This window comes from Melozone crissalis, unplaced genomic scaffold (assembly GCF_028551555.1).
Source record: "Melozone crissalis strain CALT ecotype California unplaced genomic scaffold, PUWL_Pcris_2 ptg000061l_1, whole genome shotgun sequence".
Lineage (NCBI taxonomy): Eukaryota > Metazoa > Chordata > Aves > Passeriformes > Passerellidae > Melozone > Melozone crissalis.
In genome coordinates this window covers 11,138,749-11,165,729 of record NW_026535839.1, presented here as the reverse complement: position 1 = coordinate 11,165,729, position 26,981 = coordinate 11,138,749, and the positions used below count along the sequence as shown (strand labels likewise).

The following is a 26,981-nucleotide window of genomic DNA, read 5'->3' as shown; positions in this document are numbered from 1 at the left end:
TAAGGTTTTATTGGATCAAAACTGTTCTCTCAGCAAAGTAGCAAATGACTTCTCCCAGATAAAATATCACATCTGGGAGTCAGAAGTGCAAAACTTTCCATCTCCATGAATGTGCCTGTCAGCCCCCAAAATAATCAACAGTGCTTTATATAACATGTGCTTCCATGAGCAAGATCCTGCAGAACTGTGGCTTTTATCACGTGGGGCTGTCATTTCTCTTTGTTTCTCCTGCATGTGTTTGTCAGATTTTTATTTTTATGTCTTGCAGGTTAAACAGGAAAGCAATAGGTTTGCTTGTATAGGGGCTAAACTCAGGCCCACACATAGATAATGATTTGTCATTAAAAAAACCTGCACTCCTCCCCTTGCCAGCTTTTAATAAAGAGCTGGCATTTCACAAGTTTCTAAATATTGAGGATTTAAGGTCTCATCTGAGGTGAAGAATGTCAATAATTGTAGCTCTTTGGGTAGGGTGGCAAACTGCCTTTTCTGTCTATATTTGAAATTTCAGTGTGGCTGAATGTTCTAGCTTTTCCAGTGTTGCATTAGCCTATGAGGCAATGGATTATCTGTTAATACTTGTTAAAACCAGCATGGGACAGAATAAGTGGGGCAGTAGGTGCTAAAGAATAAATCTGCAGAGGGATCTTATTTATTTCCTCTTTACACACAGAAACCATGCCAGTTTAGATCTGAAATCCTTTTACCATGGGAACATGAGAAGTAGGGAATACAGTAGAACTTGTTTTGTATAAAAGAAAAATATCCACCATGGAATTACAACATATATTCCAATCCAGATTCAAGATTGTTATGCAGAAACATGAGACAGGTCTGCCTTAAAATTGGTTATTCCATCCCATAAAAAAGATTTTGATCTATGAATCAGTCTTGTCTAGGATCTTGTCTTTCACCAAAGTTTTATGGCCCAAAAAGGTGGTGTAAGGGAAAGGAAAATGTGAAGGGTTTCAGAGTACAGCATTCATCCTCTCTGGAAAAATTGTGGGTAATAACATTTGCCATCAGATCAGTCACTACAGCTTATTATATTATGAATAATTTCAATCAGGCTTCTCTGATGCTTTGGGAAGCTGATATTTCTTGTTCTTCTTGCTAGCTGCAAAGTCATGGAAGGGCATGATGTCTTCTAATTTTATTCTATATGAATCATGAAAATAAGTAATTGTTTTAATGTAGGTGAAAGTCTTTTTGGGACACTGCAAATTTTGTTAATCTTGTGGCAGCAAAAAGTTATTTCTAATAGAACAACTGATCTCCCATCCTAGATGAAATATTACTTAGATTCTAAGAGATAATCTTGGAGTCTATGTTGTCTTTATTTCAGATTTTAATAAGGACTCTGGCACCTGTTCCAAAAGAAATACAAAGGCAAACCAGACTTTTCCAGATACTGAATGTTCTCCAAAACTTTCTTGAAGAACAGGGAAAATGCAGTAAATTGCCTTCTTTCAACTCAGAGCAAGGGAAATTAAAATTAAATGGGCTGGCCTGTAAACATATTTATTCTAATTTTCTTTTCACAGAGATCAGCTGAAATGGGAAATCTGGTCTGCTGGTCAAATGAAAGAAAAGACACTTCCAGTAGTGTATTTAAAGAATGTTTAACTGAAAAAATGAGAAACAATTAATAGGTATTAAAGTCTCCTGGGGAGATGCAGTAACCCAGATCTGTGATTGAGGAGTTTGTACTCATGGAACCAAAACTTTTGGGATCATACTCTGTAGACAATCTGCTGTGCTGTTGGAATGAATCACACACCAAAAGGAAAGAACAAAAAACTGAATTGCAGAGGGTACAGACCTATGTTTAAAGGCCTGCTTTCTCATGGTGTTCTTTAAAATACACTTTGTCTACTTTAACATTTTCCAAGCAAGGTAGATTTCCATTACTACAAAGCATCAAAGCATTTTCTATGATGCTATACTTTATTATGCCTCTTTAATTACATTTAAATTTCTCAAGTCACCTGATTTCATAGAACCCTATTTAGTTAGAATCCATCCATAACAGTTAATTATAATCTTCAAATATGTGTGATTTTATCATATTCATTTTGTTGCACCCAGGTGTGGGTGAGGGTCCATAGTGACACAGAGTCCCCAGGCAGGTGCAAAGGAGAGCTGCTTTATTGCAAAAACCAGGCCTTTTTGAGCAGTTTGCCCATTATCAGTTACATAGTTTTAAAGTATAACAAACACAATTCAACCAACCACCATACACCATGATGTGAACACACAATGGTTTATAACTTGTTTTCCTACCCCTAATTCAGCTGAGTCTCTTTCCCACAGTCCTTTTCTGCTTAGCCCAAGTAACTGAGCCATGGTTTTACAAGGGTAAGGCCCTTATTCTATAAGGCTGTACCTATATGCAACACCCAGAGACATTTTAGTTAAGAATGGCACAGATTGCTCTTTTCATCTTTCTAGTCAGTCAGTCCCTCCAAACCTCCCATGGTTATTTGTCTCTAAACTCTCTGGAGTTTGTCATTAACTTGCTAACAGGGACCAGCACTGAATGTGGAACACAAACCTGAAAGTGAATGTCAATGCAATAGTTGCCAAATGTATTATATATATATATTCAATCTTCTTGAAGTTCTATAATGTTCAAGGAACTAACTGATATGTAATTATTATATAGCTTGGCTGTGATGTACCCCAAGGGTTGTATTAAGCTCTGTAAACACACCATCCAGACAGGTTTTTGCATCAATGGCACATTTTTGGAAGATTAAACCTATTTTTCCTCATTTTTTTAGTAGACACTAAGATGCAAATGCAAAGGCTATGCACAGTTCAGTATGGCACAGCAGCAGCCACAAAAACATTAACATTACTTAAGCTATTCATATTTCTTAATTGTAAGAACCTAAATTCGGGTATCTGAGACAGTGACTCAGAGAAACTTTGTTTATGTGCCTTGAATCATCCTGTGGCCCTTTTGGAGAAGCAGGTAAGCCAACAGGCATCCTAAATGAGCTAGCCTGATTACTCTTCCCATGGAAAGTTCCTCTGTAATACTTTCAGAGCCTGTCATTTTCAGATAGTTCCTACAAGCATCAATCTCCTCCTCTCTCAGTCCACTGATGCCTGTGGCACAAAAAGTTTAGGCTGGCCTTCACTCTGACTTTTTGTCTACTTAGTGTAAGGTTTTAGAACATTTAAAGATTTTTGCATCAGCACTAACTCTGGGTTAGCCCTGGAGCAGAGGTATAGAAAGAAGGAAAAAACAAAGTGCTCATTACTGTGGTGCATGAAATGAGAACTGCCAACAGCAGAAAAACTGAAAGTGGCTTAATCTGGACCCACTGTTTTGAAAGACAATTAAGGTTTTTCAGTCGACTGAAGTATTGTGATTGTGTGCTGCAGTTTTCTCTCTGGCGGCAATGGAGATTTGCTTGCCTGCAGGTGACCACGCACACTTTATGGGAAGCTGGGCAGCAAAGGCTGCCCTTCTGTTTGAACCTCCTTCACCTGCCCTGTGCAGCTGGATTTCTGAACAGAGAGCAGACTGTACCTCCTGTGGGTGCTCCCCCTGTCTGGGATAGTGCTGGGACTGGCCAGGGATGCACTGACCAGCAGAGATATGGGGCATCTGGAAAAGAGCAGAGAAAGGGGAACATGCTGGGAAACAGGGATTGACCCACTGTCAAAACTCAGAGTTTAAAGAAAAACAATTTTTCTTTGGATTCGGAAATATCACATGCAGCTCATTCAACCCAAGGTGAACCTGAAAGTTTGTAAAGTAGAAAGCAGGATGAGAGGAAAATCCCATTCTGACAAGGGCACAAGAGCTGAAAGATTTCTTGCCAACACTTAATTTAAAGTGTTGGTCAGCAGCCCTGAGTTTTCACTTGTTAAAGAGCCTTTTCTCTCTGCTTTGTTGTTTTTGCTTTCTGAAAAAGCATAACTTTAAAGACTAGGAGCCTGCTGGAGGCTTTAGTGGCTTCATTTTATACACAAAAAAAAGGGCTAAAGCCTGTGTCCCACTTGAAACCTCACCACTGGTAAAATTGCAATCAGTTTTCTTCGGCATAGCAATATCAAGGCTTCGGTGTTACCTTTTCTGGACAGTGTATCTTATCAGCTGGAGGCTGAAGACCTCCTGAACAGGTGGATTCCTGTGACAGCCACAAAGCAAGCACTTGGATTAGCTGCAAGTTACCACCCCCCTGCCTGATGTTAAACATGAGTGCTGTTCTCTGGCAATGGGCATCCCCTGCTCTGCCATCCCTGTCATTTTTGTCTGCTCTTCATGTGCTGTGGAAATTTTGTCCCTGGTTTAGCTGTGGATACCTGAATTAGCAGCGAGTTTGACACAAACAGTGCCTTCTGCATCATTCTTCAGCCTTGCAGGGAGCTGAGAAAACGTCCTTACCCAGCAGAACACTCAGGTGTGTTGTGTCACCATGACACTGCTTGAAACCAGTGCTACCAAAATCATGAAGAAATTAAAACACCTTGTGTGGGATATGATAATGCATTGTGAGGAATTGTGGACAAGCTGAACTGGCTAAATGCAAACCAGTTCCCAGCTGGTCCAGGCAGCAGCCCCTGAAGTGGAAGAGCAGTGAGCTGCAATTGTTGTCAGTCAGGGTGTATTGCTACAGGAGGAGCCTCAGCCTCTGTGGAAGAAAATCCATAAAATGCATTACTAAAGCTACCACTGCTTCGTGTATTGCTTGATCAGAGCTTTCTTCAAGATCTATTACCTGCCAAGACAATTAAAGCTGCTTCACAGAAAAGGTGCAATGGCTTAGCAGTGGAGCTAATGACTTAACATTAAGACCAAATAAATAAGAATCTCTGGCTTTGGCTCATGATTCTGCAAAATCATGACCTCATGGCATTAAGATTCAACCTAACTGTCGGAATTTTTAAAATACCATTAAAACCTGGAGAATGGAGGGTTGCTACCATGTGACCTCAAGAGCCACATGTTCATATAAAGATATGACTATCAAAAAAGCTGATGTGGGCTGTGCTTTCCAGAAACTTTACAAGTTAATGAGAGTCCATAGAAACTAATACTAATGATTAGGAGACATCAGTTGAGTCACCTTGAAATTATCTGTTCCTTCCAGCCGGTACTGGGAAGAATTGTAACAATAGTATTTTGTTCAAGGCAGTAAAAAAAAAAATAGATTTTCCTAAATACAAAAATCTACAATTTACAAAATTAACCTATTAAAGTCTAAGTAACATGCTGTTTACATCTGTTCTATTTTATTTCTTCAAAGGTGAGTTAATATAAAGCCAAAACCATTTATATGAACAAATAATACATTTACAAAGATCTGGTACTTACTTAAAGTTTGGTTATGGAAGTTGAGCATAGGCTTGTACCATTGAGAAAATAAGTTACTTGTTATGAGGCTATAGGCAGTTTAAGCACATGAGAAGATAGGATCTGTTATTAGCATTGAGAATTTGGAATGCCATTATGATACAAGTGTATGTACTTTATTAGAATTTAGAAATATTCCATTTCAGTTCTTTTTAAAAGGTGCTTTTGCTGTCTTAATATAGTGTTCAAATCCTGGGAGTTTGGTGCTGTGGGGAAAGGCTGGGGCTGGGTGCAGGACTGGGCACTGACAAATGGAATCATTGGTTCTGCTGGGGTGGTGTGCTGGAACAGAAACTGGGATGGGATGGGATGGGATGGGATGGGATGGGATGGGATGAGATGGGATGGTGGCAGGAGCAGTGACAAACCCACCTGGCACCTTCCCATGCCCAGGCAGCATTTGCAGCTCAGGAACATCATCAGCCAATTGTGCTGTACTCTGACCTATGGACAGTTTCCAGAATCAGCTCCTGTCTGACCTATTGCCCTCCTTGAGTCCTAAATCTGCTCCTTTTCTGCCAGTTTTTTTGTTTTGTGGCAGTAGCTCCTAATGGTGAGGTCATGGGCATGAAGGGATCATTGAAAATATTTTGTGAGGGGTTTGCATATAAAAGCTGATATGATCTTTGATAGCATAAAACTGTGCGAGATTTTTATTTGCAAAAATAGACTGTGAAGGGTAAGCAGCTGTGTGATTCAACCTGCTGCCATGTAGAAGCAGGATCACGGGATATTGTTTTTTATAAAATAAGAGGTGCTTGAAGGAGGCCATTTTCAAATATAGCATTCTAGCAAATTTACATACAACAAACTATAAATATGTGCATTTCTCTATTGACAACACTGATATGTTTTCCTACGTGCCATGACCTGGTGATGATGTAGGGGGGATATAATGCAGAGCAAACCATATCTTTATTTTGAGCTGCAAAGAATCCTGAGATGGAGCTTGCTGTAATTCTAGGGAACAAGATTCTCTGGACTAATTGTCTGATAAAATGTTTCTAAATGACAGAGATTTCTGAAGATCTTTCTCCAAGACAATCTAGGAGACACCCCTGCTGTGGAGTGCATGTGAAGAATTACTTTTATTTAATCTTTTCTGTATAGCAGAACAATAATTTTTATTTCCCTCCATTCACCATCCATTTTAATCCAGTTTTTCTTTGAAATTTATCTTTATTGAATCCAAGAAAGTGAAATCTAATTGTTGACACAAAGTCAATAATTTATTCAAGTTCCCCCTCAATCTCCAACTGCAGCAGGACTTTTTTATTATCATTTTTTCCCAGAAATTACCTCATAAAATCTGTTTAGTTCAGGCCTTCTGTTCAGATTTGATGAGTTCAATAACAGTTCTGGCAGGCATCATTTTGGCTGTTCAAGGCCTCTTTTCACTGGCAGTATCCTCTGATGGGCATCATCATGATGTCTATGAGCAAGGGAACACGTTTTGAATGTGCTTTTGATAAATTGCCTGGTAAAAGAGAGCAGGGACTGAGGAACTTTTATCTTACCTCTTGTCTTCATTGTGCCACAGCCCTGATACCACATGCTGTAAGAACCAAGGTCCAGATTCCCACCTATTGAAAACCCCCACATCTGGTGGTTTTTATTTGATTGGTTCAATACATTTTTCCTTTTTGTGTGCTTCTCATCAAACCATCTTGGGTTTATTAAGCTCCTCTGTTTATTTAGCAACCAGAGCTTGTGCTGTTAACTTTCATCAGTGCACAGAAAATGGGCAGTGTTCCCAGTTACAGGGATTGCTGAAAGGAAACTGCTTCATCTGAAAAATCTTGTTAGACAACTAGGACAGTGCTGCCGTGGGGTGCACCAGTTTCATCACGAAGTGCTTTTCTTCCTTTCATCCACTGGCAATTCCCTACAAAGTTGTAGAAAAGCTTTGTACTATTTTTGGTATTTTTAATTATTAATCTTATCATATAATCAAAATTTTAATTTTACAGGTTCAGATGAAGTTTTCTTCAGGAGCAGAAAAAGTGTATTCTTTGGATACTCATTGGGATAGAGTGACAGTTCCCCTGAATGCAGGTCTGGGATTCCAGCAATCCCAGAACTGCAGTCCCTGTGTCTAGGAATGCTTTTCCTCTGATCTGAAAGAGGTCATTTGGCTTTTCTGACTCACTGTCTCCTCTCTAATTAGTGACGGGGTAGAACCCTGAAGCTTTACATGTAATGTAGGTTTCACAGCAAGCTATTGAAAAAAAAAAATTACAAATCCACGATTTCTGTGGATTATTTGGGCTAATCTGGTTTCTTTCAGCTGATGTGGAACACAGCCAGCTAGACAAGGCCCTTCTATAGCATTTTATGAGTGGACAAAATAGCAATATGCTCTGTAAACTTCTGTATTGTGCAAGAGTTGACGTACAGAGAGGCAGGATTACCATGGAGAAGCCACAGTAAACATTAAATGCAAACTATAAATGGCATTCAAATGTCTAGGATGGCAAGGCAAGACATCTGCTTCCTCTAAACTGATCTTGTACTCTTTCTTTCATGTTTTAAACAAACAAATTAACAAGTCCTGTTCAGAAGTTGTTTGGCATGGAAAGGATTGGTACTACATAGTTGATTTGTTATATTAACTTAGTATCTGCTTTGTAGAGGATTAAATACTCAGCATACACTTGCTGAAATACTTTTCAAATAGAAATTCAATTTGAATTTTTAAAAATGCATAGCAGCACCTAATTAACTTACAAAAACCTCTGTTCTTCTGTCTGGTCTTTTACGTCTGTTGTTGCACAAAAGAAAAAGGACATGCAGGTAAGCAGAATCAGAGAAAATGAGAAGAATTAAAAATTCAAGAAAGAAAAATCAATGTAAGATGAAAAAATATTACTATAACCCCATGGTTTAGTAAGTGCTTCAAAAGCAGCAGTAAAGAGATTTAAATACACAAGTTGGGGGGGTTCTGGTTTTTTAATGAAAATTCAGTACCACTGGGACATGGACAGAATTTAACCCCTTGCATAAGCTGCACAGGCAGCTGCCTGTTGTTGTTTTGTGTCTGAAGCCAGGTGAGAGGGTTTGCCTGGCAGTGCTGTGGCTCCGCTCTGCGCCCAGCCAGGAGAGTGGGTGAGCAGGGAGCAGCCCCGGGGCAGGGCTGGATGGGTGCTCTGAACTGCAGCACAACTCTTCATCTCTGCCATCACTGCTCCCCTCCTCATGGCACAAACACTGCAATGGAAGATAGTAATCCCCATCCAATAGATGAGGATGATTAAAAACTTAACCAAAAATGAGGCTCTGAGTCATTACAAAAAGCCTTTAATTGTCTGTCTGGTAAAGTATCATGAACATTTTCCCTCTCACAGAGCAAGGCATAAGATGATTCAGTTATTCATCCTGAAAAAATAATTTCCTCTCAAGGAGTTAGAGGAACCAAGCCATTGTTGCAGTGCATCTTTTCCCATTAAATAATTTTAAAGCTTATTGTGCTGTTTCTGGTCTGCTTAGATGGTTAAGAGCAGTTAAAAGATTAATTACTGAAAATGCAATGTCAAAAAATGTCTGCTATTTGCAGAACTTAGTGCTTTGATGAAATAGTAATTTCTTTTCCTTGAATCCCATAGGCTCTTTTTTAAAAATTTTTTCGTTAATTTATAAGCTCTTTGTTTCTTACTTTAACTTTTCCATTAAATTTGGACTCCGGTTGTATTTTTTTTTTGCTTAATACTAAGGGACCATTTGTCAGCTCTTCCACCTTTTGTAGTTGTTTCTCTGCACTAAGCTAAAAACTTGTAACTACCTCTTGAGAGTTACAAACTGGAAAGACCTGAAGCAAGTGTGGCTGAGGTATCAGTTTGCTTCTTTTAGGAGCTATATGCTGATGTTGGAAAGTGTCTAGGAAACAGTCACAGTCAAAAACAATAATCTCAATTTCTTTAATAAGATACTCAAAAATACCTCTGTTAGTCTGAACTGCCTGCTATACTTGGTGCAGATTACAGGACTAGTGCTAGAATGAAGGAGAACTGCTGTAAATGTTTTATTCCATGTAAAGATTTGGTTTGAATGTGACATACGGTGAAGTGGTCCTGTGGAAGTGTCTGAATCATTAATTTCTAGCTTCTGTGCTGTGTCCTTTAAGAAAAGGTCCTTTAAAAGTGCTGTGCCTCCATGCCCTATTTTCTGTTTTTGAAGCCCCCCACCCAGCAGCCCTGCCTTCCTAATGCCCCTCATCACCCCATATGCTCTCAATGCCACAGGGAGGAGCACGCTTACGTGGAGAAGTGCTGGAAGGATGTCAGAGTGGGAGACTTTGTGCAGCTGCAGTGCAATGAGATTGTCCCAGCAGACATCCTGCTGCTCCACTCCTCCGACCAGAACGGGATCTGCCACCTGGAGACCGCCAACCTGGACGGGGAGACCAACCTCAAGCAGCGCCGCGTGGTGATGGGCTTCAGCAGCCAGGTCAGTCTGGGCATGGCCCACAAACGGGCTGTGCAGCCCACAAAATGGGCAATTTGTCTCCAGAAACTGCACAGGGGGGTTTATTTCTGCATGGCAGCTGGAAGAAAGCTCGTGGTCCCCTGCCACAGCATCTGTGGGTTTCCTTATGGACTCTGTGTCTCTATTGCACCTGACAAACCACACTCATTGCATAGGCAGGTGGAGGTGTGAGAGCTCAGCTGGAGCTGCTCTAAGGCACTCTGGGTTTGCAGTTTCATAGGATCTCAAGGTAAATTAATTTATTTTTAAAGTTAAATGTTTGACTTCAGTTTGTGATTCAGTTTGAATTCTTAAAATCACTGTTTATTTTTCATAGGCAATGTCGTTTCCTTTTTACCTTCTCCCTTTCCTTTCCTTTCCTTTCCTTTCCTTTCCTTTCCTTTCCTCACATGGCTCATGGTGGATAAACCTGAAGTAAACTAGAAAATATGACTTACATATTGCTGTTACATTTTCAAGTATCTTTAAACACACAGCAGGGCAGTTTTTCAAATAACCCAGAACAAGTTTAAGGAGTGGTTGTACCTGAAGACAAAGACTTTGTTCCATTGGAATCACTCCAGCAGACAGGAAATAACTCACAGATAATTCTAGGAATTACATTAATTTATTTAGCAATTAGTACCAGTGCCACCAGGGAGATCTTTTGGGGTCACTGGTGTGTGGGACACAGCTGCCAGGGAGCAACCAGACATTAAATAAAAGCAGAACATTTCCATGGCTAGTTTGAGATCAGGTGCTGTACTTGTGTTATTTGCTTGTTGTTCAAATGGAAATCACTTTTCAAAGACAATTAAGGGGTTTCCCATATTGTGGCATAGCACAGGCCTTTTCCAGTGCCTTCCAGTGATGATTAGGGAGAGGTTTTATTCCTGAGACACACTGGAAATTTAATATGTAAAGATTTAGCAGAAAAACAGTAATCTGGCTACTTAACATTTTTAAATGTTGTATTTTTGTCATGTAATGTTCTAATTTACATGTTAGATTTTCTACCTATGTTTCCTTTTAGAGGAGAGCAGGCTGCTGCTCTACCATTACACAAAAAGCAAAATTTTGCCTCAGTTGTTCATAACGTGTGGAAGGCTTCCATTATATCAGAAAATACCCCTGTGCTAAATTATGCCCCTGACTGCCTATTCATGGTGATTTTCTTTAGACTTTGAGTTGTTATTGAGATAAACTCTATGCCCAGGAATAGAGTCTGTACCTAAGAACTCCTGTTACATTAACAGGGTGGAATACAATTCTGGCCGTGGTGGCAGCCAGTGCTCAGGAAGGTCAGAGCTGACAAAACTTCCTGAATCACCCTGCTCTTGTGCTGTGTTTGTGTAAACAGTGTGCTGGATAAAAAACCCCAGTGGATGTGGTATCACACTGCAGGTTTTAGTGTGATAAAACCTTGTTCTTCCTTGTTCTTCCTTGTTCTTTGAGCTTTGCTTAGTCTTGTGATTTATGAACTGCCTAAAACCCCCTCAGATGTAATTGTGCCTATAAAGTGACTCTTTAAACAGGGAGGAAATAAATACATATTACCCAGTTCTTCAGTTGAGTTAGAACTAACTGGGGTTAGTTGCTCAGTTTAGGATGCAAGAAAAGGTGGAGAGAGAGATTTACAAGAGCATGGAGGGACAGGACAAGGGGGAGTGGCTTCAAACTGACAGAGAGTAGGTTTAGGTGAGATATTAGGAAGAAATTCTTCCCTTTGAGGGGGTGAAGCCCTGGCACAGGTTGTCCAGAGAATTTTTGGGTGCCCCATCCCTGGAAGTGTCCAAGGCCAGGTTAAACTGGGCTCTGAATCAGCCTGGTCCAGTGGAAGGTGTCCCTGCCCTTGGGCCCTTGCTCAGAGCCCATCCAGCCTGGCCTTGGACACTCCCAGGGATGGGGCACCCACAGCTCTGGGCAGCCTGTGCCAGGGCCTCACACCCTCACAGGGAGGAATTTCTTCCTAATATTTAATCTAAATCTACTATCTTTGTTATATTCACTTAAAATGAAGACAAGTGTTTCCACTAATTTTCATCTGTGATGTCTTGTTTAATACACAGCATTTTCTTCACTTAATTTAACCAGTTGTTATTCCAAGAGGAGGAAATTCTCAGCCCTTCTGAAGCTTTGCTTCAGGCTGAATGAGTTAAAATGTCTTTGTCTCTCCTGCTAGGGCAAGTGTTCCAGCCCTGGTGGTCTAAATTAAGCTTTTTTTGGTGTTTATCATTTCAAATACTCATTGGATCTAACACTCAGTCTGTTTTCTCTTGTAGGATACTGTGTTTGAACCGGAATTTTTCCAAAACACCATCATCTGTGAAATGCCAAACAATGATCTCAATAAATTCAAAGGTTATATGTAAGTATTTGTTATCCATAAACACATTTTTGATCTGTTCTTTGATAGTCCTCTTGGAGGAATTGGATGGAAGGAACATATTTTGAAGAAATTGATGGTTGTCACTATTATCTATTCCCAGATTCAGAAGTCAATATAAAATGCAGACTTGAACTCTGTTTTGTGGCAAGGTAGAACCAAGGCTTGGCATTGCATTTACAGTTTCCTACAAACTATTTTCACAGAGATTCAGCTCTCTTCAAAACTTAGACATAAGCTCATGTACATTTGACCTGATGATTAGACTAAACTAGATTTTAGATAAATCCTTCCAATTGTTTAAGGTATCCAGCTGCATGGCTCTAGTTTCTTCACCTTTACAGCCACAGGGAAAAGGTGTCCAAGATCTAATAATCCAGAGTTTCACCTTATTAGAAAGGCAGAAAAATCAAACATGCATGCAAAATACTATTGAACTGATGCACTAGACTAGTATAAAAATGTAGGATAGGTTTCTTTTTTGTCTTGCTTCATTAAATAATTCTGGCACAGGCATAACAGCAAATTCAGCAAATTTAACCCCCTTTATGAATTATGAGGCAAATTTCTGTGTCATGGCTCATGTCTTAAAATTCTCTTACCCTCCAACCCAGAGCAGCTTATTCCCACACCACAGCAGAGATTGTCCAAGGTTCCTACTGCCCCAGACCGAATGCATGCCCCATTGTCATGCAAATAATTGAACTGCATGAATGTGCCACCATCCTCATCCATGCCCCAGCTTTGCTGAATTTACCAGTAGCTAAACTAGGAGTCAATGGCTCTGCAAGAAGCAGTGAGAGTGTTGCACCTGGAGGAGCTGCAGATGGCTGGCTCTCTGACAGGGTAAGCCAGGGATTATCTCCATTAGCACTGACCATGCCTAATCTGGTTTGAGGCTGTGCCCTGTAAGGATGGTGCCTCTAACAGCAATGCCAATTCTCCTCTGCTGCAATTTCTTACAAGGGAAAAAGAGGTCGAGCTTGTATTGATTGCTGGCTGTGGTTGTTGGCTTTAAGGACCAAAAATCTAAATCAAAGCAATCCCTCCAATTAGCAAAGAGCACTGAGATTAGAGAAATGTAGGAGTTATGTCACAAGAAAACACAAATAGCAGCCCCTTAGGACTCAGGACTGGCTTCAAAATATTCAACTCTCAACTGAAAGTCTGTAACAGAAATCTCTTTGGTGAATGCCTATCATCTCACTTGCTTGATGGAACATGGAATTAGCTGCCTTTCTCTCCCCTTTTCAGGAATAGAAGAAGGAATTTGCTGGGGAAAATTACTTGCTGAGAGTTAGGGAAGTTTCTGTCTTTGGTCTGCTGAGATTTGAGCTATTTTGTAAACACAAATAATTTGGAGCAGGCAACCTTCTTGTCCATGAACCCTTAATAAATTATTGAGGCTCTACTGCCTTGCTATAAAATAGCAGGAGCACTCTCTGATAAAAAATGATAAGAAATAACTTGGTGACACCCATCTGACATGTCCAATCACAGAAAATTCTGTTCAAGGGGATGCAAGAAGGCTTCTATTAAATGAGTTCCCCAAGGCTGAATTTAGATTCCAAGAAAAACAGATTTCTGGCATTGTGTTTCTACAATTCCACCAGCTGTAGGTTGTTGACACCTACACCTTTTCCCTTGGCAAGTTTAAGTTGTGTAATCATGTGCAGCTGCACTTAGACATTGGACTTCACTCAGCTCTAATATAACACCTAGCCTTGCCCTTCATTTGAGAGATGAGACTATTTGCTGGTAAATGAAACACAAAACACCAAATAGAAAGTAGAGAGAGATGATTATTCTAGGAAAAAAAAGGTCTTTTCCCACCCTGACCTTTACACAACAGAACAAGACAAAGCATCTGAAATAGAAGCTCTCAGCTTTGGTAAAGATCTCAGGAGGAACCTACCAGTGTAAAATAAAAGCTGTGGGTAGGGGTAGGTGTGTGCCATTAATTTACAGAGGGAAACAACAAATTTCCTGCCTGATGGGCACTGACATTTTGGTTTTCACCAATTTGTGCTGCAAGCAGAAGGATCTGGTCAGTGATGGGGCACCTCTGGCCAGGATGAAAATTCTGTCCAGGATGAGAAGGAGGAAGAGCCCCTCAGCCCAGAGGCTGCTTCAGTGGACTGAGATTCACAATGACTTTGATGGAGTCACAGAGGCTCTTGCAGAGTGTAGATGTATTCACCTGAACCTCTGCTCATCTTTCTAAAATAAATTTGTCTGCAAGTTGCAAAAGGACTCTTGTTTTCTTTCATAAGATATTGAATCTGCCAGATAAGTTTCCAAGTGAAAGGCAAATTTGCTTTGTATTGGCATCATGACACACAGTGTGCAAACAGTCTTTAAAAGAAAGACTTGGACTTCTCTGTAACATTTTGCTGGAAAAGTATCCTTGAAACTGAGGGAAATAAAAGCAAAAAAGAGTCTATGAAATCACATTATTTCAACTTGAAACAGACACACACATGAAAATTTTCTTTAACACCCTATTAGAACAGAAAAATTAATTGCTCTATTTCATTATATTTCTTCTAGGGAGCAGCCAAACCATGAACAGGTAGGCCTCAACATTGAAAACCTCTTGCTTCGTGGATGTACAATCAGAAATACTGAGGCTGCAATAGGAATTGTTATATATGCAGGTAAGATGTACTTTTTATTTAGGTAAACTGAGAATTTCCCTGTAAATATCCTTAAAAAAACAACTATAGTCTAATATTGCAACATAATATGACTTTTTTTTTAAAAACTGGTAGTGCGCAGAAAAAGTATATAACTTTTTTTTTAAGTGAAGGTATTACTCATCCATCTCCAAATCCAGCAAGTCTTGCACTGGGTCTTTGGCAAGTGACAGTATCCTTGTGCATGTCAAATATCTTGTAAAAATATCCAGACAAGTAAAAAAATTGCTCAGGTGTATTTAACCCCCAGCTCTTGCTCTATTACTAATTCCATCTGTCATAAAATCTACACAGCTGCCCTAAGGGAGGTCTCACTGGCTCCTCAGGGTAGAAACTGGAGCAGCTAAAGAGCTAATTAGGAAAAAAAAAAAAGTCATCTGTGAGTTTCATTCATCCATTCAATCTGTGCCAGTGCCAGCACACAGGAGGCAGTGAGGCAGCAGCTGGAGGTGGCAGAAAAGGCAGCAGCAGCAGCTCAGGTTTGTGCTGACACAGAGTGTGTCTGTGCCACCATGAACTTGAGGCAGGAGGCACATGGACAGAGAGAGACAGTGGCGGTGCCCAGATCAATGCAGCAGTGCCAGGTTCAGCAGTGGGTCACTTCATCTGCTCCTCAGCATCTTTTACCTTTGGAGTGTTAACTCTGCTTTTACTAAATGAGCATGATTTATCATTGGCTTTGCCAGCTGTGTCCTCTTCTGCATCAGAGTGTATCAGCTTCCCTCTTCTTTGCAGATTAAATAAAAGTCAGTTCAAACACAACAATTAATCCTATTAGCTATTATTATCTTTCCAGTAGAGTTATATTAACTGTTTTATGCCTAATCAGCAGCAAGGGGTTCAGGGCTGAGCCACTAAGGAAAAGAGAAGTCGCACCTTTAGAAGAGCCATTTAGCTGAGATTAATCTCCACAGCCTGGCACAATTTTCCTGACAACAGACTGTATTTCACTGCTACACAAGTGGGCTCTGAATGTCTGCAGCCCCCATGTGTTTCCAAGGCAGCTTTGCCTTTGCAGGTCTCTCACTGTGTGTCTCTGTGAACACCACATGCAAGGGTGGTGCCCACCAGGCAGAGGAGGAGAGCCAGAGCCAAACTCTGCAATCCTTTTTTTTCCAAAGTAACTACTGTATAAAAATCACAGTGGGTATAATTCCTGATATAATTGGAGTAATTTATCTTCCCTTCCCTGTTGCAGTTCCTCATTTTCTCCTGTTTAGGTCAGATTTCCCAGCATGTTCCCTTCACCACCAGCACAGATCCTAATGTGGATCTCCATTTATGATGCCTAAGCTGCCAGTAGAAAAGGTTGGAGTTTTAAAGTTTTTCCCAAGACATGATGGTTTTCATATGAGTAGGTTTTCAAATCATTTTCCAACTGAGTTCTTATTGTTAATGTCAGCATAAAAGTTTTGGGGCATTTTTCCTAGAATTAGACTGGCATCAGTCAGTATCAGCTTCATTTCTAGGGTTCTTTGACATTGATTATACTCTGGCTTTTAATCATGGTCCGTGACCTTTTCTGAACAATCAAGATCAGTCACATAATAAGATGGCACACTTTCCATTTTTATGACTCTATTACTCCTCAAACTTTCTTTCTAATGGGAGCCTTTGTGAGGAGTGCAGCCATCACTTAGTGCAATTGCTTGGGCTGTGCAGTTCCCATTTGACCTGAGGACAGTTCTACTTTTCATGGCTACCCAAATTGTTCTGCACAAAGCAATAGCATAAAACACAAAAACCTCATTACAGAGTGACAGCCAATGTAGTTTTCTCATTCTGATTGGGACAGCAGTTGAGAATTATATGCTTTTCATGTACTAAAGTACCAGAAAGAAGTTTTAGATGGGTCCATCAGCATCTAGAAATAGCCAAGGTACCATTGGGGTGGTAGGTGAGGTGCTGTGCTTCACAGCACAGGAAAGGGTGAGGATTAGATGACAACAAGGCATTTTATTTCTCATATTTCTGATTTTCTGTTCCTTAGAAGGTGATAACAGTGTTAGAGAAATGTCCTTTTCCTGATGATCACCTGAAGTGGAAAGGAATGGTAGAACTGATATTTGGAAATAAGCTCATCCCAATTTCTTCCTGAAATAAATTCATCAACACCTCTTTGAGGGTTTTCTGGGAGGGATTAGAGGGCTTTGGCTTGTTTTGATTTCAATACAAAGCATTCCATTTATGCCTGACATAAAAGAAAAGTGAGGAATAAGATTCACACAGCTGCTGGAGGAACAGAAATTCAAGCAGCAATGCTCTCCCTTTCAGTGTAGCTCTGTGGTTAAGAGAATTTTCTCACCAAAGGGAAGGCTTAGGGTTTGTTCTGAGTTCTTCCTGTGTGGCAGTGAACACAAATCTCCTGCCTGTTCACTGAATACCTGCCTAAGTGGAACAAGAGGGTTTGTGCTTATGTGTGAGTTGGAAGGACAGGAGCACTGGTAGCATAAACTGGTCCCACTGACACAGCTCCAGGTTTTGTAAATAATTACATATTCATTGGAATACTAAGCCAGGATCCCCAGCTCTCGAGTGAATGTCCTGAACATAAGGCTGGAGACTAATTTTCTCTCTAGCTCTCTTCTTAATTAATAACCACTGATGTAAACCTGGAATGAATCCAGCAGGTGTGATTGAACTGCACCTAACTTCCAGTTCTTGGGTTAAATCACTTCCCTAGAGAAACCTAAAAGGCAGCTTGGAAAACAGTCCTTGTCACACACATCCTGCACATACAAATGAAAACTAAATACAAGCCTGCAGGGTCTGTGTTTTCAGGGAAAAGGACTGCAGAAATAAACATAAAATATACAAATCAATATAACAACAGATGGTGTCCAGATATCCCAGTTGTGGAGCCACAGTTTAGATAACCTTAATAGAATTGAAAAAGTAATTTCTCCTTCTTGACTTCTTGCAGCACTCCTTTTTTTTTCATTATTATTATTATAGCAGCTCACTTATATCTCACTAAGTTTAAGGATTGGGGATTTTTTTATTTCTCATATGACTGTTTTGTCAGCACTTTACAATCAAATAATTAAAAGCTAAATATTATTGCTTTTCACTGACTTGTTGAATTTTATTTAATATACAAAATGTATCTAATGGCTTTTGAATTGTTGCTGAAAAATATTCAAATGTAGGTTTCAGGAATCTGTATAGCAGCTTAACAATTTGTTCATAAAATGCAAGAATATAATACTATTTTTCATTTTCTTGTTCTCATGGATATTTGGCTTTTGATAGTTTATATAAACTTAATGATCCTACTTAATCTGCTGTCATGGGGACAGAAAAATGTATATGACAGCTGAAACCTGTGATATAATGGAAGTTTTTGGTAAACGTCAAGATTTAGACTGATGTAGTCAGTCAAATAGGAAGATGGACAAGAAAAGTTCTGAATGTCAACATTAGTCATCCTGCTCTCAGCTGCGGGGAGAATACTTTTTTAAAAACCAAACCAAAATACAAACTTACATAATCATGAAAATATTAATTTGTGTTTTGAAGGTCATGAGACGAAGGCCATGCTGAACAACAGCGGTCCTCGCTACAAGCGCAGCAGGATCGAGCAGAAGATGAACAGGGACATTTTCACATGTGTGGGACTCCTGTTTGTCATGTGCCTTGTTGGAGCCATAGGTATGAACCACCGACAAAAACCTATTTCCTAAATGGTGATTAAAATTGATGTTTTCATGAGTGAGATCTACAGCTGGATGCTCTTGGGGTCTTTAGGCTCCTTGGTCTTTCCAATGAGTTAAAATGGCAAATCTGAGCAATTCAGGTGAAGAAAACATGGCTATAAATGTTTCAGAAAGATTCATCCCCACCATGGTATCATACATGTAAAGCAGGAGAAAGCCATCCTGTAGGAATTGTAGGAATCAATATTTGTCAGCTGAGATCTTCCTTCCTTCCTGAGGAGGTGTTTGTTCCTTGTGCATAACAGCAAAAGTAAAATGATTTTGCTTTACTTTCATTTCAGTAGTGTCTTCCTCTAATATGTTTGGGAGTGGTATTAAACAGAGACACACAGTTTAGAACCCATGAGCTGCTCATAACTAATTCATTCCGTTTACATCCTCCATGGCTTCCTTCCTTCTCAAAAGCCCCTTTACATCAGGCTGTGAAATGGATTAATTGCTTGGAACAGCCTGCATTTTTCTGGGGTCCTTGCAGGTGAGCACATGTGAATTTATTAACTGGGGTTTGGTAACTGACTGGAGTTTACTGGATTGGTAATCTCACAAAGATCATCTTCACTGTGTGTAAGCATCTGCTTGCCTTCCAGCTCTGATGGCAATCTGCCCCAGGCAGGCCAGAATTAACAGGATCTCATCATTCAGAGCAAAGGACCAAATTTAAAGTGTACTGACTTTTGAATGGGGCAATGCTTTAAGGAGATAGCAGGGGCTCCCATGAGCCCCTTTTTCTTTTAATGGATCTTGTTTCAGTGCTACTGCTCTGATTTAGTAACAACAGCCAAATCAAGTTTTCCTGTGCCTGCCCTGGAGGAATGTGATGTGGCACCAGTCAGTCATCAGGTGTGATACCATGGGAAGTAAGGACCATCCAAAACAGATGAACAACTGAACTGGCTTGATCACTTCTTTAGTATTACTGCTTCATGTTACAGTGGGACTTTTGGCACCAAAATGGGATTTCAGTTTCACAACTGAGCTCTATGTGAGGGAGAGATTTTACTTCCCTTGTTCCCTGGCTGCTGTCATCTAGATTTGGAGACTTGCCTTGTCTGGTGTGTAGGGGCTCTTGAATAATAAAGTACTTCAATTTAAGGTTAAAAGAAGTCTCAGATGAAAAAAATCAGCATTTGAAAAATAATTTATCTAGTCAGGTTAAAAAGAATATTCATCATCTAAGTTAAACATATAAAAACATAAAAAGTCCATTACCTTTCAGCCATCCAAAATCCAGAGTCTCTGCCATGAGCTGTTGCTTTGCAGCCTTGTCTGAATGTAGGGTTCTAGGAAAAAGTATCACTGGTGGATCAGTTATCAGGATTGTTCTTGCACACAGTGATAAATTGGGGTAAGAAGCGGCTTGTAGAGCAGAGTTCTCCTTGTTCAGATGTGACTGTGGTCTGAAGCAGCCAAAGAGCATTGCTGAAATAATTTGAATATTTTTGGCAGCATTTCAGTAGGCAGATGCTGCAAAACAACTGCTTGGTTAACTGCTGTTAATGGAAGTTTTATTTGAGCTGGACTGATAGAGGTTTTTGGCATCTGGACAAATTTTGCAATGAGGGAAGACAAGATGTTTGCCTTAGCTCTGTGGGAAGCTTCAGATGCTGTAAATTTAGTAACTCCTTGACAAAAGTTTATTTTATATGGAAAGTGGTAAAACAGTTGTCATGGGATGTTGTTAAGTCCTGGAACAGAGGCTTTGTTGTAGCAGTGCAATGATATCTACTATTGGTATTTAAAACATGGAGGAAGAAGCAGTTTGAGATATGATTTAACTGAAGGAATGCAAAGACGAGTAGCCCAGACTGAATTTAGGGGATTTGTCAACTCTTAGCAAAGACAGATTGAAATCAAGAATGGTCAGGGAGAGTAAGAAATATTTTAGTTTGTCTGTATACAAAGGTTCTAAGGTTTACTTCTATAAGAGGAAAGAGTCTTCAGCTCTGATGATTTTCATGGATTGGTGATAGAGATGGAGTCTTCCAGCAGGGAAACACAGAGTGAGAAAAGATGTGTGCAGAGCTAAGAGCCATGGGAAACACCCGATGAGGCAGAGGTGAATGAAAATATCCCTGAATACTTATTTTTCACTAACATATCAATTGTGTGTGTGTGTGCTACAGGGCTCTGCAGGTGCTCTGCATTCTCCAAAAGATTTGCAGCATTGCTTGGGGAGCACAGTTTTGGAAATGCTCTCTCTGTTTTGTTAGCAGAGCAGTCCATATCTGCACACTTCAGCAGCTTTGTCCCTCACTCCACTTCTCATTCCCACAGGGCATGGCATCTGGACAGGAAAATTTTGGGAGCATCCACCTTATGATGTCCCAGACTGGAATGGCAATTTTGTGGCTCCAGTTCTTGCTGGTTTCTACATGTTCCTGACAATGATAATCCTGTTGCAGGTAAAAGACAAAAACCTCTCTGTTACCTCCAAGGAAGAAGCTGCTCAAAATTGAGTATAATCACTAATGAACAATTAATATCAATTAATAGCTGTGCAGTGCCTTCTTAATCCTATTTGAAAATATTGCTAGGAGTGTTTCAAATCAGCCAAGTGTGAAATAATTTTTTCTTTTTTTTTCTTTCTAACTTCATTTATTTTCTTGCTATTGAAACCCCACAAGGATACACATGTATAATATCTTTAACTCAGAATATCTAGCAGATGCAAAAAAGATATTTGCACCCAAATGCCAGCTTTTTTTTTTCTGCCTATATCCAGAATTCCAAAATAAGAAGGCCACTTAGCAGCTCAGAAAAACAGTGAAACAAAAATTGCCAATTTTCCAGTGGGGAATAATGACTAGGTATGGTTCATCTGGTCTAGGAAAGAAGCTAAATTAGAAGTAGGATACTTGTATATCTGAGTGTGATTAAGCCTAATTGGGAAAGAGTATTTTATTGGGTGAGGGAAAAAATTACATTTACTTTTCAGATTTCTTGATGTCAGTGCTGAGATTTAAGTGGACAGAATTTCTTTAATATTAACAAAATTTGAATATAACTTTCAGAGCTGCTCAGAGATTCCTTGGGGGATTATTCTTCATTACTGGAACAGAATATTTGTTCATCTTAAGAATTCATTATTCTTTCAGGGCAAGGAAGCTTGGGAGTGGGAAGTGTTGTCTGCAAAGTAATGGTTTGTGAAACTTTTCTGCACTAAGAGTCTGTGCTAGTCCATCCTTTCAGAGTTTCAGAAGGGTAAGAGAGAGAATGATCCTATGTCTAGAAAATCTGCTTTGTAAGGGCATCGTATGAAAGACCCACCTTTGAATTTAGTACTCTAGGAATTTAGTCTTATATTTGCCACTTATCCCTGTTTCTCCATTGCAATTGTGTGCAGGATTTTTTTTCATCCCTGAATTCATCAACCCTAAAATATGTCTCCAGGAAGAGCTGTTTCTTTGGAAATCATTAGTATGCCTGTGCCAAGACATTGCTGATAGAAAGCAGTGAAATTTATCTCACCCCTCCCTGAGAATTTAAACTCTCTTTCAGATTTTAATCCCCATATCTCTTTATGTGTCCATTGAATTGGTCAAACTGGGCCAAGTCTTCTTAATTCACAATGACATTGACCTGTATGACGAAGAAGCAGATTTGCCCATCCAGTGCCGTGCCCTCACTATTACTGAAGACCTTGGACAGATCCAGTACATCTTCTCAGACAAAACTGGGACACTAACAGAAAACAAAATGGTATTCCGACGCTGTACTGTTGATGGAATTGAGTTTTCCCATCAGGAAAATGGTAAGAGACACTTTTTTATACTTCCTTTTTATGTCTGAGCAATTAAACGTCATTAATTTGAATATTAATGCCTAAACATACTGAGCCGTCTGAGGAAATGTAGAGTTTTGTGGAATAGTCACTTTTTTGTCAGAGACTGCTGTTACAGAGATTCACAAAAGTGAAGGTGTTTTAAATGATTCAGAAGGCAGATGGGAAAGGTTTTCCAGATCCCTCTGCAGGCACCTCCAGGATTTGCCCTGCATTCAAAGAGAACACTTTCTCTTTCATTTCTAAATGAACACCGGACGACCTTTTTTATAAGCTCACAAACTGATACAAGTTAATATTTAAACTCAGTGGGTCTAAGAGTAATTATTTCTGTGACTATGTAAACGTACACTTCTGTGTGATATGAAAAATAAGGCACTCATTTCCTGGAGTGGATCCTGGCTGCAGTCCGGGTCTGGCAGATCCTGGCACTCGGTGCTCGGAATTCATGGTGTTGACTCAGGCTCCTTCTTCGTCATCTTTCATGCTCTGTGTAGTAGAAAGGATCCTGTTAAGCTGGCAAACAGCTGCCAAAAAGATGTTTGTGTTCTGTGACTGAAAACATTAGCAGATTTGTGAATTACCATATTTCTCTCTGCTGTTCCAACTGCAAAAAGCAGCTGAAGAGACGAAACATTAAGAGAAGCCCATAAAAGTGACTGATCACTTTGAAAACATATTTTTATTTTCTTGCAATAATGACAATGGCAATTGCCAGAAACTGCTGGACAGTGGGCCGTGAATTTTTTCTGGTGATGGCTTTTGTAATGTTTTGGCTTTGGTTTAGTTTGTTTCAGGTTTTTTAGCTGATCAAGAAGTTCCTCTCAAACAATGAAAAAAAAAATCGGTGAAAAATCAGAGGTTTGTTTTTCTTTTACAGACAGGCGACTGAAAACACAGAGAGAGTTGGATTTAGAGGATTTTGCAAAGCTTCAGCACTTCACTCTTCCTCCCCTGAGCCTGGAGAGACCAGCCGCCTACAAGCCCAGCACGGTGCGGCCTTTGCGGCGGTGCCAGAGCGACCGGGCCCATTCCAAGGGCCACACCAGGAGCAGGTCCGTGGGTCGGCGGGACAGCAGCCAGTCCCAGGTGGCCTTCAGCAGCCCCATCGTGAGTACAGCAGCCTGGCCCAACACCCTCTAAGTTACCCTTCTGCTGCTTTTGGGATGGAAAGCTGTGGGAATCAGAAAGATAAGTCTTCACTGACTCAAGAGGGTTTGATTCACAGCCTTAGAGAAGTTTAGATTGGTGTGAAAGGAAGATGATACTCACATTGAACAGAAAAACATCAACTTATGTTTCTATGGAATATGCCTTAAGTAAGAAACTGTACTAGATAAGATGATGAAGGGGTTTATAATGTAGTATTGATTTGTGGAACAAACAAACCCCACAACTTCTGTGAAAGTTGTAAAGCCAGTATGTTTATTACAGCGCTGGATGTATGTGGGAATTGTTCCCCTAAAATGACATTTGTGCCTCTGGGAACTCCAGATCCTTTTTTATCTCCCTCTCAAATGCATATGCATGCAATTTCACAATAGGTTCATACATATTCATTCTACTGATTTCACATTGACATTGGCCGCTAATTCTTCTTTATCAGAAAGAATTCCTGGGTCAGGAGTCAGACTAAACAGCTATGTTTGCAAGCTACAGACTTAATTCAAAGATGTACATTTCACCTAAATCAAAATGGATTTCTACTCTGGAAAATTTCCACTCTGTCTCAGTATTGTGATTTGAATAGAATAAGCTAAGAGTTATAATAGAGCTAGATGTTATAATAGAGACATATATGTGTGCATGTAATAGGACCTTATTGGACAAAAGTATCCACATTGCAGTAGAAAGAAGTAAAGGTGGCAGGTTAGAAAAGGAAAACACTTCGTGGCAACTGTCCATTGGATTAGAAAGTCTGCAACAGAGAACTTGTGACCAAGGCTGACTGATTGCTGTCTTATAAGTCTCATGGCCTTTGAGACTGATGTTATCTAATCAATAAATCATTCTTAGTCTGATTGTGCTCCTGTCCCTTCGATTAATGTGACAACAGCCACAGAGAGACAACAGGTAGAGAGGAGAAATCCAAACCTTCCTGGAGCTAAGAGAGGGAAGGGGGAGACAAAGAATCAGAGTCCTCAATTGGAACATGCAAGCTGCAGTCAGGAGGATGCAGGATCTGTTGCAATTTAGGTCTGAAGCTTCCCAAATTCACCCACAGCCTAATTAAAGTCAGACTGTTCTGCTCTTCTTGAAAGTTTTTTTAACAGACGTTTCAGACAAGGCTTTTGTGAACACTAAAAGGTCATACACTTTCAAAATTAGAATTCCAATTAAAGTTAAAGGCCTGGAAAACTCATCCAAATCTTTTTATTAAAAAAAAATAGCCTAATAAATGCAGAATTCTCAGAACTCTCTTTGCTGCAGTTTTTATAAGATCCTACTTATCTCATTCAGTTCTGCTGTCATGTAGTAAGTACCACTCAGAACTCCTACTGTTCTTGGTATATGTAGTTCTGTAAATTTTTATCCCAGTATTTTCCAGCCCAAACCTCATGAGTTGCTGAGAACATCTCCATGATTCTTGAGAACCCATGAGCCATGACTTCTGAGAAATTCTTATAGGTCGTGACTATTGAAGGATGATAAAGAAATTTCTTGCCAGTATATTTTCCAATTATATTTTTACTGCCAGGCCTTTTCTTTTTCTTCTAGAAATAAACAATTTTTTATTTCACTGTGAAGCAATATGTGAAGAACTAGTATCAAATACCTCTTTTGTAGAAGAACATTAAGCAGCCTTAGCTGCTCAAAGGTGTCACTCTAACTGGATAAATTGTTTTAATGACCTATGACAATTGTAAAAATAGAGATATTTAGATATTGCACAGATCCTGCCCTGTATGACCTTCAAATGAGACATAGTACTATCCTTTGTCACCTGAGCCAATTCCCTATTAACAAAATGGGGATAATAAATTTTTGGTGTCTCTATAGTCCTGCCCTTTGGAACTTGCATCACCTCATCTGATGCATTTTTACTTTGCTACAAATCTGCAGCAACCTGAGCACTCCTGGTATACAGAATGTGTTTGTAGACCTGTGAGTATGTCAGCAGACAAAAGTTTGTAAGAAAAATCCATTTTTCAACACTGGAACATAATAGAAAATTAACATTTACTCTCTACCTTTAAGAGTTCTTATAAATTAAGGGAGTGACAGTACATTTCCTTCTAGATTTAATAGTTCCAATAAGTAGTGTCTTGCTATTAGAACCATTTAACAAAGATTTTCATTGTCCCATGGTGATCAGGTTTACATGCCATTGAGCAGACGAAATGCTATCAGGTTAATGAGGAAACCTTAAAACTGAATGGCACTAGCCATTTTATATTGGCATTTTCACTAACAAAATTGTTAACATTGAAAAGGTGGCAAATTTAAATGATTATCATCATTAGTGCTGCTTTATTCGGTTTTCTTTTTTGCTTGGTTAGGGTTTTTAATATATGTTCAGACTGAAAATTCAGATCAGCACTTTTTTCATTTAATGTGAAAAAGAAAATGAGAAAAATTGTTCTGATAAATATTGATATTTTTTTTATTGTTTCGTTTTTAAAACCTGTCTCTGATGCCACAATGAGCCTGTCAATTTTCAGTTTTTCCAGAGGAAACTTTTGAGTTCAGAAAGTTGCTGCTGAAGTGAAATGCCCAGCAGTGCATTTTCTGAATTTTCTGAACATCTCAAAAGAAATAAAATTCTGAGATCATCTTCATTTTGAAGATGCATTTCTTTCTAATTATCTGGTTATGCAGCTTTTTGACAGACATCATCTTTCCGTAGATGTTAAGTACAAAAGGCATTTTCTAGGTCTAAATTCAAGAAGTCTATGAAGTCGCCAGTTATTCCTTGAGGACAAGAGTGAATGAAAATAATCCTGAGTAATTCTCTTCCAGGAAAAGGACGTGACTCCTGATGGCAGGCTGCTGCGGCGAGTGCGGGAAGCTGCCCTCCAGACTGAGAGCTTTTCCCCCTTTTTACACATGAAGACTTCCACATCCTTTACTGACTTTTTTCTGGCTCTTGCCATTTGCAACACGGTTCTGGTCTCCACAGCTACTGAGCCAAGACAAAGGGTAATCTAACTTTAAATACATGAGGAAAATGGGTCATGCTTCCATTTAACAATGTAGTGTCCAGTGAAAACTGAAATGGTGAAAAAATGGTTTGTTTGAGAGTTGTCCTCTTGCTCCTTTACATTTTCTGTAATATCTACTGCTTCCATGCCTGTGTACTCCTTCCTAGTTTGTCTTCTTATGTTTGATGATAACTAAGGCTACCACAGGATCTGCACTTTTTCTCTTAGATTTTGTATTATATATGCTGTAAGAAGTTTGTTGAACACACTGGGTTTTCTCTGATCTGCCAGGCAATTGACAGAACTACAAGAGCTTCATTACATCTTTGCTTCAGAAGCAGAGATACAAATCACCATCAAATTTGGATGCCATCTCTCATATGAGTTCTCCATTAAATCCTTCCACCACAGTTAAATGGCAGGAGATG

At 39.6% G+C, this 26,981-nt stretch overlaps 1 protein-coding gene across 1 annotated transcript in view; it reads left to right on the top strand.

The window, feature by feature from the left end:
* Positions 1–26,981, top strand: part of ATP10B (ATPase phospholipid transporting 10B (putative)) — a 46,109-nt gene that overhangs the window by 4,610 nt on the left and 14,518 nt on the right. Inside the window, exons 3-10 of the mRNA XM_054288267.1 lie at positions 9,610–9,814; positions 12,115–12,200; positions 14,769–14,875; positions 18,434–18,565; positions 20,905–21,032; positions 22,129–22,381; positions 23,292–23,521; positions 26,372–26,551. Coding sequence (XP_054144242.1) covers positions 9,610–9,814; positions 12,115–12,200; positions 14,769–14,875; positions 18,434–18,565; positions 20,905–21,032; positions 22,129–22,381; positions 23,292–23,521; positions 26,372–26,551 — 1,321 coding nt within the window. The remainder of the gene's footprint in view (positions 1–9,609; positions 9,815–12,114; positions 12,201–14,768; positions 14,876–18,433; positions 18,566–20,904; positions 21,033–22,128; positions 22,382–23,291; positions 23,522–26,371; positions 26,552–26,981) is intronic.